Here is a 21,264-nt window from a genome sequence, read left to right as displayed (position 1 = left end):
TTTGTCTAAACATGCTTGGCTTTATTTTCTCTCTCTCTCTCTCTCTCTCTCTCTCTCTCTCTCTCTCTCTCTCTCTGTGTGTGTGTGTGTATGCACAAAGCCATTGGGACAGCATGCTTACTAGGAAGTAAATCCCACTAAACTCAGTGGGGACCTACTTCAGAGTAGGAATCAACTGCAATTCTTTTCATTCTGTAGCAGTTTCCAGCTTTGTAGTTCTTCCATTTATCCTGAAAACAACCCTAGGAGGTTGATTGTGCTTAGAGCCTGAGCTGTCCAAGACCCCCCCCAGCTGAGAAGGGCTTTCTGGCTGAGCGAGGCCTGGAAAAAGAAAAACTCCTACATCTAAAAAAGTGAACACACAATCCACCACACCGCAGGGTCATGGACTTCATCACACAATCCATTTTTTCCCTAAATAGATCTTCAGAGAGAGAGAAAATGCATTCAAAACACCATCATTTGAAATGCTGCCACAGTCTCACCTCCTTCCATCAGACAAAGGGGAAAGGGATCATTTCTTCCAGTTTCCCCTCCACTTGCAGGCTGAGCACAGGGAACAGCTCAAATCTAGGAGTTCCTTCACTGCCTTCTCTCCCTACTGATTCCCAGAAATTTTCTTCCTCTCTTTCTTGAGAAGGGGAATAGCTCAATAGCACAGCATGAGCTTTGCATGCAGAAGGTCCTAGGTTCAATATCCAGCATCTCCAGATAGCTTTCCAGGTCTGAAATCCTAGAGAGTCACTGTTGTTGTTTAGTCGTGTCCGACTCTTCGTGACCCCATGGACCAGAGCACGCCAGGCACTCCTGTCTTCCACTGCCTCCCACTGTTTGGTCAAACTCATGCTGGTAGCTTCAAGAACACTGTCCAACCATATTGTCCTCTGTCGTCCTCTTCTCCATGTGCCCTCCATCTTTCCCAACATCAGGGTCTTTTCCAGGGAGTCTTCTCTTCTCATGAGGTGGCCAAAGTACTGGAGCCTCAGCTTCACGATCTGTCCTTCCAGTGAGCACTCAGGGCTGATTTCCTTAAGAATGGATAGGTTTGATCTTCTTGCAGTCCATGGGACTCTCAAGAATCTCCTCCAACACCATAATTCAAAAGCATCAATTCTTCAGCGATCAGCCTTCTTTATGGTTCAGCTCTCACTTCCATACATCACTACTGGGAAAACCATAGCTTTAACTATACTAGAGGTGTGGAAACTTTGGCCCTCCAGTTGTTGAGGGCCTGCGGCTCCCACCACCCCTTGACCACTGGGGATCTCCCCTGAGCCATTTGAAGCTAGATCCCTAGATTATGATTATGCTTGGCAGGGGGTTGGACTCGATGGCCCTTGTGGTCTCTTCCAACTCTATGATTCTATGATCTTGGTTACACCTTGCTCAAACAGTTACCTGGGATGCACATGCCATAGGGAGAACTGGGGGAAGAACTAAACAAAACATTTGCAAGTGGATTCTATTTCTGCATTGATGATTCTTTGAAATGCCTACGTAAATATACAGACAAAGGAATTCAAAAGCTACCTGGAGAGTTCTGGCAAATGAAAGAATAAAACTTGAAGATTGGAATGCTGAATTTTAAACCTGGATGAGAGAAAATCACTTTAGTCTGATAACCGGATTACGTAGAACAAAAAAAGGAGAGAAAATTAAGAACTGAAGAGCATAAAATTAAGGTGGAATGCAATTTGAACAGTAAGTACATGATGCAGGCTTTTATATTCATCTCCCCCTCCCAGTGTCCAACTAATTAAAATTACAGTCAAAATGAAAGAGAGGAAACTTGTAAATATCTTTTTGCTAATGATGTTGTCTTTTTAATCATCTTCGCATTCAAAGACTTTTCTTTATTCATTTAGAGCTTTACAAATCAAAAATTGTTTTGCTCCATTTCTTAAAATGTTTTCTCTTAAGCTATGAATTTGGAATTTTTCATGTGATTTTCTGGGTTTTTACAACTACCCTTGTGAAATCATGTATTGTATCAATTCACAGGATCTTATTTTTGCTGCAGAATATATTTTGTACATGATAATGGGATTTAATTCAAGCAACCTTATTCATTTAGGAAGGTCAATCCATCTGCTCATATTATTCATATTTAAGATGCACTTTACATAAAAATACAAAAATCACAACCCAGTATTTTATCTGAACCACATTTATCATACATACACGCACAATATACAAAATAAACAATGATTACATAATGGAAATGTGTTGAAAAAACAATGCTGATATGCTACTGGAATACTGTAAAATTATTAAGAATTATATCACACAAGTGAAGTAATGAATAGACAGAAACTCATTTCACTTACAATGCGCCTTGTTCAACATCTTCTCTAGGTATAGATTGGAGTGGGGAAACCTTCTTTTAGTCCCTTTTAGTTATATCCCTGGGCTTCTACTGAAGAAAGGGTGGGGCAGAAGTGCAATAAATAAAATTATTTCTGTCACCCACACATTCCAGTTTCTGGTTTCTTAAACTGCAGTGCCCTTGAACTGGACACAGTATGCAAGAATGAGGTTTGACCAAAGCAGAATAGAGTGTTACCTTTAGTTTTCATGATCTGGACGCTAAACAGTGGTACCTTGGTTGTCAAACTTACTCCATTCTGGGAGTCTGTTCAAATCCCGGAACGGTTCGGAAACAAAGGCGTGGCTTCTGATTGGCTACAGAAGCTTCCTGAACTCAATCGGAAGCTGCAGAAGCCGCGTCGGCCACTTGGCTTCCCAAAAAAGTTTGCAAACCAGAACACTCACTTCCGTGTTTGAAGCTTTTGGGAGCTGATTTGTTCCGACAACTAAGCCGTTCGACAGCCAAGGTACCACTGTACTTCTGTTGATGCAATCTATAACTGCATTAGCCTTAATAGGTGAACTAATACCAGTGTACTGGAAAAAGCAAAGATCACCAGTGTCAAAGCAATGATTCATCAACATCAACTTCATTGGACTGGTCATGTTGTGCGGATGCCTGATTATCGTCTTCCAAAGCAGCTACTCTATTCCGAACTTAAAAATGGAAAGCGTAATGCTGGTGGTCAACAAGACTGTCTCAAGGCAAATCTTTTTAAAAAATGTAGTATAAACATCAACAATTAGGAAACACTTGCCTGCGAGCGCTCCAATTGGAGAACAGCCTTTACCAAAGCTTTCATGCACTTTGAGGACCCTCGAACTGAGGACGCAAGGGAGCAACGTGCTAAGAGGAAGACACGCTTGGCAAATCCACACCGTGATCAACTCCCGCCCAGAAACCAATGTCCCTACTGTGGAAGGATGTGTGGATCCAGAATTCACACTTATGGACTCATTGTCAAAACCTTGTTTATGGAAGACAATCTTACTTGGCTATGAGTGATCGCCAAAGAAGAAGAATAGCAACCACATCACCCTGCTGGCTTCTGGCCTACTAATACGCCCAAATCCTGTTCACATGGGCTGCTATCAAGCCAAGTGTCACACATGATTTTATTTGACAATTCTTCCAGTACAAATGGACTTCCCTCTTCTCTCTGCAGCCTCCTCCACCTGCTCCAGAGGACTGGGGGGTAACCACCAAAAGAGATTTGGAAGGTGCAGGAGACCTGCAGGGAAAGGAGAAAGAAAATCCCATTGTGCGGGCAGAAGCCTTTGTGCTAATGAGACAAATTCGTTGGGATACAATGCTATATGCCAAACTTGGCATTTATCTGTGTTGAAATTAATTTCGTTTGGCCCAGTTCTACATCCTATCCTGAATCTATTTTTAAAACACAAGAACGGAGAGATTTACAGGCAGTAGTGGAAGCTTTTTTCTTTTTTTCTTTTTTAAAAAGATGCAGTTATGATGGTTTAGAAAGATCATACTGAGGATGAATTTTTAAGAAGGGTGGGAACAGGCAAACAGGAATTATGAGCCAAAGCTCTATTTTAGAGATTCAGACCACCCCCGCCAATCATTTCTGAAGGGGAAAAACTTCAGCGGACAGTCTGGAAAACCTCCAAGTATTTTCAAGGTTTGAAAGGGATTAACAGCATCCTTTTGGGCCTTCCAAATCAGTACAGCATATGGATTGGTCTGGTCTTCCGGTGTTGTCAATGTCTGTAATGGGAATATTTTTTGTAATTCAAGATGTAAATGAGGCATTAGAGAACCTATGTACTTTATGTGTAGAAGATAACTGATTTATATGGTTGCTTTTGGACGCCTGCCAGGAAGAAATAATTCTAGGGAGCCAAGATCGTGTTTTGCATATGTGCGCAGATGAAAAACTCAAGGCCACTTGATGTTATTTTTAGAGAAAGAGGTCTGAACATTGGAATAGCTAGCAGCATGCAGGCCTGTGCGTCCTCCTTGATCCTTTGCTAGCGCAGAAATTCTTACAGGAGACAGAATTCAGCATCCCTGTGAATCCTAAAATATTTTTTAAAATGGAAAGAGCAAGTTTCTAGTCCCTATAGCTATGACAATTGGCTTAAAGATGTACAGGCAACACCTGATGGAACCTCAGAAAGTGGGGAGCAGTGGAGGTGGGTTAAGAGACCTTTGTGCCTGAGTCCAACACATTGATTAAAAAAACCCAACCCCAACTAAATACCTGGTCATTTTCTGCCCTTTAATCTATTCCCTGAAGTGGGCTGCCTCACTCAGCCTAACTGGTCAATAAATTGCCTTATATAGAGTCCGGCCAATTAGTCAATCTAGTTATGCAAAGAAACATAATTCCCCAAATCTAGATTACGGCAGGGTTGCCATATTTCAAACAGTGGAAACGTTTTTAAGGAAAATCGCCAAAAGCGACATGGGTTGCCATACATCCGGATTTTCCCGGACATTTTTAGCAATTTTTGGCCGGACACTGCTTCCGACTGCAGTATTCTGGATATGTCTGGGAAATTTCGGACGTATGGCAACCCTTCCGTTCTTAACCTGAAACTGTTCTTAACCTGAAGCACCACTTTAGCTAATGGGGCCTCCTGCTGCTGCCATGCTGCTGGAGCACAATTTCTGTTCTCATCCTGAAGCAAAGTTCTTAACCTGAAGCACTATTTCTGGGTTAGCGGAGTCTGGAACCTGAAGCGTATGTAACCTGAAGCGTATGTAACCCGAGGTACCACTGTAATAATTTTTCTCTAATTAAACACATTAACTTCGCCGTCCCAGCTAAGTCCAATAATTTTATCAACCATTCCTCCACAGTAGGTGGGGTTGGATATTTCTATCTTTGTGCATATCACAATCAAGCCTGTGAATGCCTACTCTGAAGTAAGCCCCACTGAATACAATGGGACCTACTCTCAGGTAAATTGTGTATATAAGTTGCCCTTAATTCAAGGAGGCCTGCAGTTTTTACTGCAGTTATCTTGATATTTTTCATAGGTGTGTGCATATATATAGTATTAACTTTCCCAGTTTGTTTCGAAGTGTTTGTTTTTTTCTGTATGTTTTTAATTGTTCTCATTTTTCTCTGTAAAGCAGCCTTGAGTCCCTGTCAGGGGAAAAGGTGGTGTATAATAATAATAGTAATAAAAGTAATTTCTTATTAGACGTCTGCAAGGCTGCACCGAAATACAGCGCGAGCCAATATTTAACTGTATTTAACTACAGCCCCGCCAAAAAGCAGGCGGGAACTAACTTGTCACAAGTGGTGACTGACTCAAAATAAAGCGTGGCTTTCCTCCAGCCCCGCCCCTCCACTCTCCTCCGCGCGCGCGTTCTGCCCAATCACAGTTAGCGGCGGGAGGCACGGGGCGGATTCAAAACGAAACGGATTTCAACCGTCCCTGACAGAACGCAGAACGGCGCGCGCGATGGGCGTGACCATCTCTGAACCCGCCCCCTACTTCCTCCCGCTCCACTCTTGGCCTTTCTTTCGAGCTGAGAGGGAACGGGTGTGGGGCGCGCGACATTGTCCGTCGCCTCTCTCCGGGCCACGCGCATGCGCCGCGCCGTATCCTCCCTCAGCAAGGGAGGGGAGGAGAGAGATTGCGCCTGCGCGTTGTGGTCGAATGGTTCGGCGGCGGTTAAGAAAAAAAGTCTGCGCGTGAGGAGAGGGAAAAGCGAGCGGGCGGGAAACAGTAGTAATAATAATAGTAATAATAATAATAATAATAATAATAATGGCTGCCGGTGTTGGGTCGCTGCTGCGAGAGTGCCCGCTCCTCCTGCCCCAGAACCGGGAGAAGAGCGTCTATGAGGGCTTCGTCACCGCCCAGGTACTGAGACGCTGCACGCCGCCCCCCCCACCAACACACGGGAAAATGTTTAACGTGCAGCTTTACCTGAGAGTAAGGTCCCATTTGACCTGAGGAGGCAAGTGGCAGGGGTAGTGTGAACGACCTCGGGGCGGGGGGGAAAGAGAGAGGGGGCTTACTCGCTACTTTTCTCCTCACAACAATCCATAGCTGCTAACTTTTCCCTTTTCTTGCGTGGAATCCTATTCGGAATAAGGGGATTTCCCTTAAAAAAAAGAGGAAACGTTGACAGCTATGCAACAATCCCGCGAGGTTGGCCGGGAGCTTCGTGGCTGAGGGAGGATTCGAACCCGCGTCCCTCGCGGCATAGCACGAGGGGAAGGCGGAAGAGCAGGCTTCGTAATAAAAGGTGTGGGGAAGCATTTCTCTGCCTCAGAGCCGCTGGTTTTTTCAGCTTGGTGGTCGCGGATCCAAGGCAGGGCGCCATGGATTCCTGCGTTAGAAGAATCACAGAATTGGAAGGGGTGTCCGAGGGCCATCTAGTCCAACCCCTTGCAGTGCAGGGTTGGGCTAGATGACCCCTGTGCCCCATTTCCAGATTTACAGTTTGATTCTGTGCAATAGGAGCAGCCCCCAGCATGCGTGCCCAGCTACAAAGCGGATCTCAAAAAGTTGAAGGTACCTGGAATGTTCTGTATTGTTATTATGGTTTAATGACATTGTTGCTTATTAAATTTATCAGTCTTTTTTGGGGGGAGGGGTTGCCACAGCAGCGCAAAGCGACTTAATTTTTTTTGAGGGAATTCATGCAAAACGAGCTCGCGCCCCCCCCCAAAAAGCATCTGAATGCAAATCAGAAATAATCATCATTTAGGTTAGATAAACAAATTGCCTGATCTGATACAGTGGTACCTCAGGTTACAGACGCTTCAGGTTAAAGACTCCGCTAATCCAGAAATAGTACCTCGGGTTAAGAACTTTGCTTCAGGATGAGAACAGAAATTGTGCAGCGGCGTCGCAGCGGCAGCAGGAGGCCCCATTAGCTAAAGTGGTGCTTCAGGTTAAGAACAGTTTCAGGTTAAGAACAGACCTCCAGAACGAATTATGTTCTTAACCCGAGGTACCACTGTATATGATTGTAGTGTGGCACCACCTTTGGAACTCCCTGCCTGTTGACATTAGGCAGGTAGTACACTGCCTTCAGAAACCTTTTCTGTTTGGGCGGAACTACCTATACAGACACATGATTTGGTTACATATCTATCTTTTAAAATTTGTTTTAGATGCTGTATTGTTTTTTGTTTTTTACCAGTTTTAGAATGTTTTAAATACATTTTTATTTCATTTTAAAATGCATTTTTATAACAGAAGTTTTTGCCGCCCTAGGTTCCTTTGGGAGGAAGGTTGGGATATAACTTAAATAAATACATACATTAGTACTACTACTATGCCTTATTAGTTGCATCTCACAATCCAGTTTAACAAGCAAATATTAGTAACTTTCACAGTACGGTAATAATGATGGGCTGGATGGACAAGTAGGCTTCCTATAACTAGAGCAGGAAAGAAGAGAGCTCTTGTTTAATTTTCAATTTATTTATTTGTTATTATTGTAGTTATTTATGCTCCACCTTTTGGGAATGCAGATCCATTCCAGGCAGTTTACAAATACATTAAGCTACATTTTAAATAACCACAGTTAACAATGCTGTTAGTGTTAAAATGTAGTCTTGCCTGCCAAAAGGGTGGTTACAGTTAAAAAGAACACACACACACCACTCTCTCTCTCTCATAAAGCGCATGGAGAGAAATGGATACAAGTCTGAGGATGCCAGAACAAAGAAGTGAGCTGCAAAATAAGTTCTTTAACCAGTTGCTGCCAGGCTGACCTTCTTGATGGTTTTGACTGGATAGAAGTGCTGCAACTGACCCAGTGGAGCTTGACCCCCTGGCTGATGTTGGAGGCTAGAGTATGCTTCCTTTCTGTTCTGTAGTATCAGGGCAACTGGAGCAGAGCCTTCTTCTGTAAGAAAGATGCAACAGAATGAGGTGGCAGAATGGACTATATCTCTTGAAACTGCATTAAAATTGGGGTGAGCTTTGCAATTGAATTCAGTAGGCACAGGATTCCACCCTTAAAATTGTTAATGCACTGACAGCTGTATTATCTGAAACAGAACTTTCTTGAGAAATTATGTTTAAGCAAAGGAGTAGCAGGCTGCACACAAAGTGCTGTCGAATGTACAAAGAGAAGATAGGGAAAAAAGAAAGCAACACCCCTTCACCCCCAGTTAAAGCAGAGTTATCAAAGCTATTTTATATCTAGAATTTACAACATTTGCGTATGGCACCATATTTTTCTGTAGGAGATTTTCTTTTTAAAGGTGTTTTTTAAAGTACCTTTCAGTACTTTAATGAAACACTGAATCATAGTTATTTGACCTTTACAAAAGGTCAGAATTACATCTGCTTTTTATTTTATAAAAAAGGCCATTTAAATGTAATAGAAGTGAGAGTTACAATATACTATGAAGGTAAAGGTTATGGGGTACATTAATTGTGTTTCTGTATTCTTCATTATGACAGTTTCTTGAAATGTCCGTTCCTTTGTACAAATGCTGAAAATAATTAATAACTATGATAACTGCTTCTAAACTTAGTTAAAATACTTCCCTGATCAGAGATTTATGAACTGTGTTGGGGAGACTTGACACCTTCATTTGTTTCCCAAATTTGGCCAATAGCATCCCTTATTATGATACTTAATTGAAAGAGTACAGTTACACCTTTAAGATGAACTGAAATTATTTTACTGAAACAGCATGAGCTTTTGTAGGCAATTACCTACTTCATCAGATGCTAGAGTGGAACTGATTAGAAATTAGTCCTTATTAGAAAGAAGATCCTTTCTGCCCATGACATTTCACACTGCTTTAGCCAAGACAAAATGTGTGCTCTGGGGAGTCCTGGTATCTTGCTAAAAAGTGAGTGCAAACTACAGGCCCTGACCAATGCAAGTCATGAAATTATTAACCAACTTTAGTTGATTTTCCAGTTAAAATGTTAGACCATATGGAACCACACAAGGTTCAAGAAATGACAGAATCTTGTATAGCTATTTCTATGTATGGACACTATTCTGCCCTCTTGAGAGTGAAGAGAGGAAGGGAGGCAAATACACCATCAGGGCCTCTGCCAGTCCCTCTGCCACAGGGCGAAGGAATATCACCTGCACTGTGAAAAAGAAGAAGAGTGCTGGGAGAGGGAGTTTGTGGTATTTTTTACCATTTGCTGACTGGATGGGAGAATTGTAAGCCTCCCTGACTGCCTTGTCAAAAACCCAGTTTATCAAATAAATAAATAATATTTGCAACCTGCAAATGCTCAATTATAGGTCATTCAGTGGCCTACAGCTCTAGCACATCATAGGAAAATTAAAACAAGATTCTGCTTTAGCTTCCATGCAAATTAATGTGTTTTCCCATTTGTGGAATAGTCTACATGGAATTCTATATAGTAAGAGTGAACTCATTCTCCATGAATGGATCCAAATGTGGTCAAAATGGTACCTCCTATGTATAAGAGGAAGGTGTCAGAAGACTTGAGGGAACCCCATGGTATGCAGACCTAGAGAAAAGCTTCAGGGGGCAGGAAGAGAACCCCAAAACAGTCCAGTAAAAGCTAAGCAAATGCAGAATGGTGCTGAAATATAGCATCCCAGAAGAGGGCATGGCTGGCTGGCTGCTTCCTTGAACAGTGAGGATTCTACATGTATTACTTGAGTGCCCAGCATGGTTAACATCCTAGGCATGCGCCTTAACCCTTTGCATCTTTTAGCTTCACTCCCCAGGTGGTTGTGAAAAGCGGGAGGGTTTCATAAGCACGTCAGAAGAAGCAAAACTTGGTGTATGCTTGCTGCCCTTGCTAATAGAAAAACTTGCCTTCAGTGCCTGGAAAGTGTAAGAATGCTAAGAACAACATAAGGGAAGACCTGCCAGAAAGCTAACAGTAACTGCAAGCATGTATATTGGTCAGCTCTAATTGAATTCGTTTTTCCAATTTAACAACTAAAGAAGAAGCACAGTAGACTAGGAAAAAACTTGAGCATGGGACTTTTTTCCTCCAGTTTTTCAAGTGAAAAACTGTGTAAATTGGGGAAAACACTGAAAAAATTATGACACCCCCACCCATTTGCAATGAGTAAAATGCCTTTTAAGATTTTAGCCAGAATGTATAATATGAAGGTTTTTATGTAAGTCAATTCAACATTAGAGAATAATAATTTCCATATATACTATAGATATATATGTCATTCAAACCCATTACTATTTCTGCACCTAAAGGGTGCTTCCGTTTTCATGAGAGAGGCAAAAATGTCCTTGATTGCTTCTGAAGTGATGTTTGTCTTTGGATAAACTTGGATCTAATTTAAGATATGCTGGAAGCAAGTGTCCTATGTCTGTCCTTTTGACCTGACTTCTTTCTTGGAAATGACCTTTTTACCTCTCCTCAAATCCATTGTGACAGGGCACCCTGCTACATACTCTGAAACAAGCAGCTCCTTGTCCTGCCTTGCTGGAGGATAAAATGGTCAGGAGGCACTGCAAACCTATATATGTTTTTATGGGAGTAAGTTCCATTAAAGAGCATGGGCCTTCTGAGTAAGCATAGGTAGGATTGCTCTGTAATAGTGCAATCCTATTACTATGTCTGCTACTTCAAGTATGAAGTAAGACAAACTTCAAGATATCCAAGTCTTCTGTAAATGTTAGTATTTATAATTCAAATTGCAGAAGAGCTATATACTCCTAGCCCAGAACTTCCAGGCATCAGCAACTTAATCAATTAAATACTTCTCTTGTGCAAGCATTCATTTTGTAAAGGTATAGGATTTGCAGCCTAAATTTCATAAGCATACCAAATAGTACAATTTTATTTTAAAAACGTTGAAAATTATGCAACTTGCATATATTTCAGTTTCCACCAACATTTCCATAGTCCCCCATTTTCATTTGTTTCCCTCTATGACTTCAACATTTCCAGAATTTTTACATTTCTGTCAGTATAGTTTCTCATTCTGCTTGGCAAATTAAGAAATCTGGCTCCTGATCCACAGTGTGGACATCACTATGTTGTAATGTACATGCTTGAGTTCTCATCCTGTAAGAATTCTGAATAATGCAAGCCACTTAAAAAGGGAAAGGGGGAAAGACACTCCTATTGATTTCATGAGAAGTGAAACAGACTTGCCTGAATCACTTCAATATTATAGAGAGATAAAAGAATGTGGGCTATATTAAGATACGACCTTTCCACACAATGAGAGGCAAAATGTTTCCCAACCACATCTCATCCGTTGTAAGATTTTTCTACAGTATTCAATCTGGCAATGGATTCGATGTCCCTTCAATGTGATATGGGGCTCAGGAGGGAGAGAGAATAACTGCTACTATTTCTGTCTTCCGCCTTCACTTTAAAAAGAGTGTTATCTTGTGCAACTTCCAAAGAATTTAAGAGTTTTTAACCCCAAACATTTAAAACCATGGGGCAGTTAGGGTTAGGAAGTAAATAAAAGAAGATCACACAGTGGTGCAAAAATTTGAAGTGTCTGTAATACTTGCACACTTGCATTTTCCACATCAACCACTTATTTATAGACCGCTTATATGACAAATTTCTAAGTAGTTTTGAACTATAAAAAGTTTAAGAAAACCACTTAAAACCACAGTTAAAACTGTAAAATCAGAAGTTCGATTCAGTGGACTGCTTATCTAAGCTGATGGGGCCTCCTGTTTCAACAGGGAAGGCATTCTATTGCTGCCAACAGTGTTATGGCATGCCCTCCCTGTTGAAATATGAAAAGGCCTCTTTCTGTTACCTCATGCTGATAATTGTCAGGCCACAACAAAATGAACCAAGTTCCATTAGGTGATTGTAGTGCCTTTACCAGTGAAGAGGAAGGCAGTTTTTCAGGTAATCTCGTCCACGGTTATTTAGGGCTTTATATGGAAGTACTGCAAGCTTAAAAGTGCCTTGATGGTTATAGGCAACCAGAGCAGATCCCTCAGCCCTGGTGTGACATGTTGCCTGATAAAGAGCACCACTTAGCACCCAGGCTGCAGTATTCTGCATAAGCAGTAGCCTCTAGACCAACTGCCAAGGAAGTATCACACAGAGCACATTACAGTAGGCCAAACGTGAGGTTGCCAGTGCTTGTGTCACAGTGGTGATGATGATGATGATGATAATAATAATAATAATAATAATAATAATAATAATTTATTATTTGTACCCCGCCCATCTGGCTGGGTTTCCCCAGCCACTCTGAGCGGCTTCCAACAAAGATGAAAGATACACTAAAATGTCACATATTAAAAACTTCCCTGAACAGGGCTGCCTTCAGATGTCTTCTGAATATCAGGTAGATGTTTATCGCTTTGACATCTGATGGGAGGGCGTTCCACAGGGCGGGCGCCACTACCGAGAAGGCCCTCTGCCTGGTTCCCTGTAACTTGGCCTCTCGCAGTGAGGGAACTGCCAGAAGGCCCTCGGAGCTGGACCTCAGTGTCCGGGCAGAACGATGGGGGAGGAGACGCTCCTTCAGATATACTGGACCGAGGCCGTTTAGGGCTTTAAAGGTCAGCACCAACACTTTGAATTGTGCTCGGAAACGTACTGGGAGCCAATGTAGGTCTTTCAAGACCGGTGTTATATGGTCTCGGCGGCCGCTCCCAGTCACCAGTCTAGCTGCCGCATTCTGGATTAGTTGTAGTTTCCAGGTCACCTTCAAAGGTAGCCCCACGTAGAGCGCATTGCAGTAGTCCAAGCGGGAGATAACCAGAGCATGTACCACTCTGGCGAGACAGTCTGCAGGCACCAGGAAGTGATCTGACCATGGCACTTCTTTCGTTTCGCTTTTACTTAGTGTCAGATCACCAACATCCATAGAGGTAAACACCAGGTCCAAGGCATGTCCGCGGCTATGGGTTGGGCCAGAATTATTCAGGGACAGCCCCATGGAGGCCATGCTTTCCACGAAGTCCTGAGCGGCCCCTTGTAAGGTCGTGTCGGCATGAATGTTAAAATCCCCTAGGACAACCAAGCTAGGTGTCTCCAGGAGAACATCCGCCACAACCTGAAGCAGCTCGGGCAGGGAATCCTTGGTGCAGCAGGGAGGTCAGTACACCAAAAGGAATCCTGTACTGCCCCTATTGCCCAACTTCCAGAACATGCACTCGGAAAACTGGGTCTTCCCATTAGGACGCTTGGTGCAAACTAATGACTTCCTAAAAATCACTGCAACCCCCCCTCCCCGCCCACATGACCTGGGTTGCTGTGCGTAAGAGAAACCTGGTGGACAAGCAGCGGCAAGGACAGGCCCATCTGCTTCATCCAACCAAGTATCTGTTACACATGCCAGGTCAAGTCCTCCATCCATGATCAAGTCATGGATGGCAGTGGTCTTATGAATCATTGACCTGGCATTGCACAGCAACAATGTGGGTATCCCTTGCTGATTCTAGTATCCATCCGGTCAGGACCAGACCCGGAGGCAGGGATAGTCCTCAGACAATGACTAAACCTGCCTCCTCTGTAATGACATTGTCTGGTCTTAGTGTAACTCCTCCTCCTACCCGTGATCACTGAGATCGGTTGTCCCAGTGCATCCCCCCTGTGGAACATGCCCCAGCCATTTTGTGGGCTGGGACCCACTCCCCAGCAGCCCTGACCCCTCCCCTTAAGAACAAAATAACACCTTAAAAAAAAAAACCCAACACAAACAAAAAACAATAAAAATTACAAAAACATAAAATCAAACAAATTCCCAGGCCCAATAAACATCCATCCCACCCCCACCCCCACCCCACATACAAAAAATTCAAAAGAAAACTTTTAAAACATTTTAAAAGCACTCTGCACCCCTCCAGCAATAACAGCAACTGTCCTAGTGAGGCCCGTCAGGCCCTGCCCTGGGCCAGGTGGTAAGTGGCAGGAAGGAGCAGGGCCCCCAGACACTCACACAGGAGAGTCCTCCTGGGCAGCAGAGCGCAGCAGTCCCTGTGAGGCTTCAGGCCCCACCCTGGGCCAGGTGGTGAGTGGCAGGAAGGAGCAGGGCCCTCAGACACTCGCACAGGAGAGTCCTCCTGGGCAGCAGAGCGCAGCAGTCCCTGTGAGGCTTCAGGCCCCGCCCTGGGCCACGTGGTAAGTGGCAGGAAGGAGCAGGGCCCTCAGACACTCACACAGGAGAGTCCTCCTGGGCAGCAGAGTGCAGCAGTCCCTGTGAGGCTTCAGGCCCCGCCCTGGGCCAGGTGGTAAGTGGCAGGAAGGAGCAGGGCCCTCAGACACTCACACAGGAGAGTCCTCCTGGGCAGCAGAGCGCAGCAGTCTCTGTTAGGCTTCAGGCCCCGCCCTGGGCCAGGTAGGTAGTAAGCGGCAAGAGCAGGGCCCTCAGACACTCACACAGGAGAGTCCTCCTGGGCAGCAGAGCGCAGCAGTCCCTGTGAGGCTTCAGGCCCCGCCCTGGGCCAGGTGGTAAGTGGCAGGAAGGAGCAGGGCCCTCAAACACTCACACAGGAGAGTCCTTCTGGGCAGCAGAGTGCAGCAGTCCCTGTGAGGCTTCAGGCCCCGCCCTGGGCCAGGTAGGTAGTAAGCGGCAAGAGCAGGGCCCTCAGACACACAGGAGAGTCCTCCTGGGCAGCGGAGCACAGCAGTCCTTATGAGGCTTCAGGCCCCGCCCCAGGCCAGATGATGAGTGGCAGAAAGGAGCAGGGCCCTCAGACACTCACACAGGAGAGTCCTCCTGGGCAGCGGAGCACAGCAGTCCTTATGAGGCTTCAGGCCCCGCCCCAGGCCAGATGGTGAGTGGCAGGAAGGAGCAGGGCCCTCAGACACTCACACAGGAGATCAAGTTATTCCTGTCTAGGAGAAGGTGCAGCTGATGTAGCAGCTGAAACTGATGATAAGTGCTTTTTGCCACAGACCACTTGGCCAAAAATAGTTCCAAGAGCATCCTTGAGCTGCATATCTGTGTTTTTTTTTCAGTGGGAATGTCAGCCCATCTAGGCTCTCCAATTCTCCAATCTGGAAACGACTTAACCACAGTGCTTCTGTCTTAGCAGGATTCAGCTTCAGTCTGTTGACCCTCATCCACTTCACCACTGCATCCAGGTCCTAATTCAGCTCATTGTTTCCAATTCTGAACCAATAGCAATGGGAAGTAATGCATGTTCCCAGATATAAAATACTCTACAACAAGAGCGTGGTTTTGAGAGAAGATGGTTGATATAGTACAGATAATAAATAGATCAACAAATGTACCTTAATTGTGTGGAAAGGCACTGAGAATGTAATTATATTGTGTTGAAACCATTCTGCAAATGGAGGGGCTTCTGTGCTGTACATGGAAATAACTCCAACCCAGCAGAGACTCCCTGGAGGAAGGGGATGCTGCAATTTTTAGTGATCCTTGTTCCCCTGCATCACTTTCCACACTTGTTCTGAAAGGTACGCAACCTTCTGTTGCAGCTTTTAATATTGTATGCTTATTCTGGTTCTTACTATGTTTCCCTCATGACTAGGTGTTGGTCAATTTGCTCCTGCTGCCTTGTACTGACCTCTTATCCAGCAGTAGCCACAATTTTTTTTGTATTTGGCCATATTTTTTCTATTATTTCATTGCCTAAGGCTTTGAGCTGTAAACTAGTGAAAAAAAATAGTAAAAAAAATAGGTCAAAGTCTACTTTTAAAAAATTCTTAGATATGCCTTAGCATTCCAGCTGTGCTAAGTTGATATATTTGTAGATATTCTACCTAATGAGATGCTACTTTTCCAGGGCAGAGACTTTCACATAAGGATATTGTTACCATCGGATCTTCAGTTGAAAAATGCCAGGTAAGGTGCATGATTTTTTAAAATATATTTTTGCTATATTGCAAGATAACCTTTTCATTTTTAATAATATGTCTTGTGTGAGAAGTAGTGATGGCTCTTACAGTTTGAAGAGATTTCCAGAGTATCAGCAATTTTAGTTGTTAAATGATTGTTGCTAATTAACTTTGACACCAGTAAGATTTAGTGGAACCAGTCAAGGAAGAGCATGGAAAAATGTAGGAAAATGAGCAAGTATTTCCTGATTCTGCAGACCAGGGAACAACCACAGAAGAATGTAAAGTTGAATTTGGTCTGAAAGTAATCATATTGGGGTTATACTTGGACAATCAGCAACTGTTACAAAGCTGAAATGTCTTAAGTGAACTAGCCAAGGAAGTGGCATTGTGGATATTCAGTAAAGTACTGAGGCTTCAGTTGGCACCATCCCCAACCATTGGGGGACAGAGATGCAGTGGTGCACACACCTCCAGTAACATATGGCTCATAATATATTCAGATGGCAACTATACTGACTTGCATGTCATGTAGATCCCAAATTAGGTGGGTTTGTGGTGACACATGCAAATGAGTGGGATTTTGTATATAGAAATTGTTTCACACCAACTGATCATCATAATCTGGGAGCTGCAGCATGCTTAAATTTAAAGTGGCTGTCATACATTTTGAACTGGTATCCATTAGATCAGAGATGTTACAGCTAGAGACAGGTGGGGGAGTGTGACGATTACAATTTTTCTCTTGAGGACACTCAGGTTTTGCATCATGCTTTGATTGAAAATCATATTCCGTACATTTCAGGCAGAAACTTGCGCCCAGCACAGCTTGACTGATAATTCTGTGTGTGGTTTTCCCTCCCCTTTACCTTGAGTATGAGATTTATCTCACTTTCTTGAATTATGTGGAGCTATGTTTATCATGGTACAACTTGTTCAATTCTCTTCAGTAGAATAATTTGGATTTTGTGGCTTTATCCTGTAAAAAGGTTTACAAATGAGTAATTCTGCTTGGGGCAGGGATCGAACATGTGTGCAAGTATTGTTTCCATAGGTTTCATGCCTGCAAATGTGCAGCGGCATACACCCTTCACCACCTGCACTATTGTACACTCCTGTATCAGAAAAGCCTTCTTACAAAAAAGTCAGTGATTCCGAAGGTGATTCCAGTGTGTGTGTGTGTGTGTGTGTACGTACCTCTGGCTTTTACATGGCTGAATGTAGCCTACTGCACAAAGGGTAAGAATCTGTTACTTTCCACACTTTAGTTTCTGGATCCACCCATTACTGACATGCCATCCCGGAAGGTTGTCCTTAAGAGAATGTGACCCTTGAGTTGAAAAAGGTTCCTCCCCTGCCCTCTTGTCAACTGTAGATTATGCTAATATCATTTCAGTCTGTCTGAGGCCATCCAGGCTGTAGAAAATTTCAGAAAGCTAATTTGGCTTGCAGAAATGTGTTAAGGTCTGTGCTTATGAAGTTATTGATAAAACACAAGAACCGCCCTCAGTTTCTTTTTTCAGCACCTAAAGCATGCATTGCGTGCTCTGAAACGTGCATTGTTCTTTGAGATGCAAAGGTTGAATGGAATTTGTGCTTCAATTCAATGAATATAATGGGAATAAAAGCTGATAGGAACGGTTGGTTACCCAGGTTATGAGGAAGGTTATGAACCTTTTAAGTGAAGCTGAATGGTCAGTAAACACTGGCTCTGTTTCTCTTTTTTAATTATGCCTTCCTAGATGTTTACAATAAATGAAGTACTCACGCATTTTTATCTTAAAATGCCGGTTTGAGATACAGTACTGAATTCTGTGCAATCAGGCAACTCAAAGCTATTATATCAGTTTACATCCATTGAGTGTTATAGGCCTAATCTAGTTTAAGTACATACAGTGGTGCCTCGCAAGACGAAATTAATTCGTTCCGCGAGTTTTTTCTTCTTGCGAGTTTTTTGTCTTGCGAAGCACGGTTTCCCTATGGAGACCGCTTGCCAGGCTGGCGGTGCGGAGAAGGGCTTTTCTCCCCACCGCAAGCCTTCAGGACAGGTACGGGAACAGAGGGGAAGGCGCGCAGCGCTTCTCCTCTGTTCCCGGGGCTTGCGGTGGGAGGAGGGTTTTTCCTCCCCACCACCAACATTCAGAACAGCATTCTGAATGTTGGCGGTGGGAAGGAAAACCCTCCTCCCACCGCAAGTCTTCAGGACAGCCATCCGAAGGCTGGCGCGGGGAGAAGGTCTCTCCGCCCCACCGCCAGCCTTTGGAGGAGCCTTCCGAAGCCTGGCGGCAGGAGGAGGTCTCTCTGCCCCACCGCCAGCCTTCGGAGCAGCCTTCCGAAGCCTGGCGGCGGGAGGAGGTCTCTCCGCCCCACCGCCAGCCTTTGGAGCAGCCTTCCGAAGCCTGGCGGCAGGAGGAGGTCTCTCCGCCCCACCGCCAGCCTTTGGAGCAGCCTTCCGAAGCCTGGCGGCAGGAGGAGGTCTCTCCGCCCCACCGCCAGCCTTCGGAGCAGCCTTCCGAAGCCTGGCGGCAGGAGGAGGTCTCTCCGCCCCACCGCCAGCCTTCGGAGCAGCCTTCCGAAGCCTGGCGGCAGGAGGAGGTCTCTCCGCCCCACCGCCAGCCTTTGGAGCAGCCTTCCGAAGCCTGGCGGCAGGAGGAGGTCTCTCCGCCCCACCGCCAGCCTTCGGAGGAGCCTTCCGAAGCCTGGCGGCAGGAGGAGGTCTCTCCGCCCCACCGCCAGCCTTTGGAGGAGCCTTCCGAAGCCTGGCGGCAGGAGGAGGTCTCTCCGCCCCACCGCCAGCCTTTGGAGCAGCCATCCGAAGCCTGGCGGCAGGAGGAGGTCTCTCCGCCCCACCGCCAGCCTTCGGAAGAGGTCCGAGGACAGTGGGGAAGACGCTTCGCTTCCCCGCTGTCCCGGAGATTTCCCTATGGGCTTTCGTCTTGCGAAGGAAGCCCATAGGGAAATTCGTTTTGCGAAGCGCCTCCAAAACGGAAAACCCTTTCGTCTAGCGGGTTTTCTGTCTTGCGAGGCGTTCGTCTTGCGGGGCACCACTGTATATACCTGTTTAAAAGTTTTATGGTTCATAGTGAATGATATAACTGAATATCACCAGCACAGTATAGAAGTTTGAAACCAAAATAAAGCTGCCATGAGAAGAACTATCAGTTGAGCACATCTAAGAGCTGAACCTTGGATAACATCAACAGAGTGAAAAGGATGAAGGGAGAGAACCATGAATCATGGTGTTTCCGCCAGCAAGTGGGCATTTCCATGACTATTATACCAGTTCCTGGTTTCTATGAGTGATATTTCTATTTTATTTTATTTTATTAAGCTTGTTGCACTGTGATATTTTAATGTTCAATTTTTTTGTGAACCACCTTGGTATTTATATTTGAGATGAAAAACAGTATAATAGTACTGTGCAAGGTGCACACAAACATCCAGAGCAGAGCTTTTCAGACTTTTAATGTTGGTGTCACATGTTTTAGACATACATCATTTCGCGATACAGTAATTCAGTTTTACTAGCAAACCGGAGGTTAAACTAACCCCTTTCTAGCCCTGGGGGGAGTAGTGTTCACACAATACATCTACACGCTGCAGCTGCCAAACTAACATGTCACAACACACAGTTTGGAAAGCTCTGCTCCAGAGAGTAGTGAAGAGAAGCAAAGCCACTATCAGCTCTACTGTTAAACCAACTCATTCCTCCATCAGCTGTCATCTGGCAGCAGCCATTCCATCAAACTCTAGCAAAGGGAATGGTGGAAAGCAGGGCTATTCTATTGGCTCAGCAGTTACATTTGACTTGTCGTTTCTATAGGGAAATGGTTGTGTCTGGCCCACTTTTTATACATACAAGACTAAATATTTGTGCTTCTTTAATTTTTATATTTCAATTTTTATATTTATATATGGAACTCTATTTTATTCTATTTATTAAATTTATATACCGCCCTTCATCCGAATATCACAGCACCCTTGTTGAGGCCTTCAGAGGAAAGTTCCCTGACACCCTGAGGCAGAATTCATATGTATGTGTGGTTTTGTAATAAATAAATAAATCCTGTCCTCCTGTCCCATATGCAAAACTCTCCTCATCCTATACCACCATCGGTTTCATTTGCACAGGCCTCCCAGTCAGTTTCTCCTTGCTGGCAGAATTTTGGAAGCTTTGTTTGAACTTCTGCAAGAGTAACTGAGAATTCCTCAACATTCCCCTTTTCTACTGCCATTCCCTTAGTAGCTTGACAGGCAAGAGAGTGACATCATCCAACATGAGTGACAGAACCAACCACTCTGATTACTCAGTGGGGAGAGCATGAGATGCTTAATCTCGGGGTCATGAATTCAAGCCTCACCATTGGGCAAATGATTCCTGCATTCCTGGTGGTTGGAGGAGATGACCCTCATGGTCCCTTCCAACTCTACAGTTCTATGAAAACACATGCTCTTTGAACTATCTTTCATGGCAGTTGTTACAAGAACTTCGTAACCGAGAACTTTTCTTCCTCTCTAATCCCTTTTCCTTTTGTGTTGTATCTTTTGGATTGTACAGTGGCATAGCATGGGTTGCCAATGCCCAGGACCATAGGGGGGGGGTAGGAAGGAGGGAAATGGATGGAACATGCATGCTCATTCAGCTGCCTAACAGCTTCCACATCACCTAGGAGATCACAGCTGCAGAAATAAGAAAGTGTTTCGTTCTCTGGAGAGGTCACTTCATGGTTCGCACGGAGAAGCCATTTTCAACCGAGCCCAATGATGGAAGTGCATAGCTGTATTGAGGCAGCCCTGGAGGTTGAAATTTTGCACCCCCTAACAATTTTGCACCCCGGGCAACTGCCTCTGTGACCCCCCACACACACACTATGCCACTGCGCCTGAGGTCAAGGGCTATCTTATTACAGTGGTACCTCGGGTTACCAACACCTTGGGTTACCAACACTTCAGGTTACAAACTCCACTAACCTGGAAGTAGTACCTCAGGTTAAGAACTTTGCCCCAGGATGAGAACAGAAATTACACGGCGTGGCGGCAGCGGGGGGGCCCATTAGCTAAAGTGGTACCTTAGGTTAAGAATGATTCTGGTTAAGAACGGACCTCTGGAACGAATTAAGTTCGTAACCCGAGGTGCCACTGTATGATCTTCCCAAACCACTCAGAGCTTTTTGCTTGCTTACTTGCTTA

At 44.5% G+C, this 21,264-nt stretch overlaps 1 protein-coding gene across 5 annotated transcripts in view; it reads left to right on the top strand.

Moving 5' to 3' along the window:
- The first annotated feature begins 5,899 nt into the window (after positions 1-5,899).
- The window catches only part of FANCL (FA complementation group L), a 51,229-nt gene continuing 35,864 nt past the window's right edge, over positions 5,900-21,264 (top strand). Inside the window, exons 1-2 of one of the 5 annotated variants that reach the window (XM_053383692.1) lie at positions 5,900-6,210; positions 16,023-16,081. In XM_053383692.1, the coding sequence (XP_053239667.1) occupies positions 6,115-6,210; positions 16,023-16,081 (155 nt within the window). In that variant the 5' untranslated portion in view covers positions 5,900-6,114. The remainder of the gene's footprint in view (positions 6,211-16,022; positions 16,082-21,264) is intronic. The other 4 variants (XM_053383691.1, XM_053383689.1, XM_053383688.1 and 1 more) reach the window with 4 other exon arrangements.

The sequence above is a fragment of the Podarcis raffonei genome, chromosome 3 (genome assembly GCF_027172205.1).
Source record: "Podarcis raffonei isolate rPodRaf1 chromosome 3, rPodRaf1.pri, whole genome shotgun sequence".
Taxonomy (NCBI): domain Eukaryota; kingdom Metazoa; phylum Chordata; class Lepidosauria; order Squamata; family Lacertidae; genus Podarcis; species Podarcis raffonei.
This window is presented reverse-complemented; position numbering and strand designations above follow the sequence as displayed.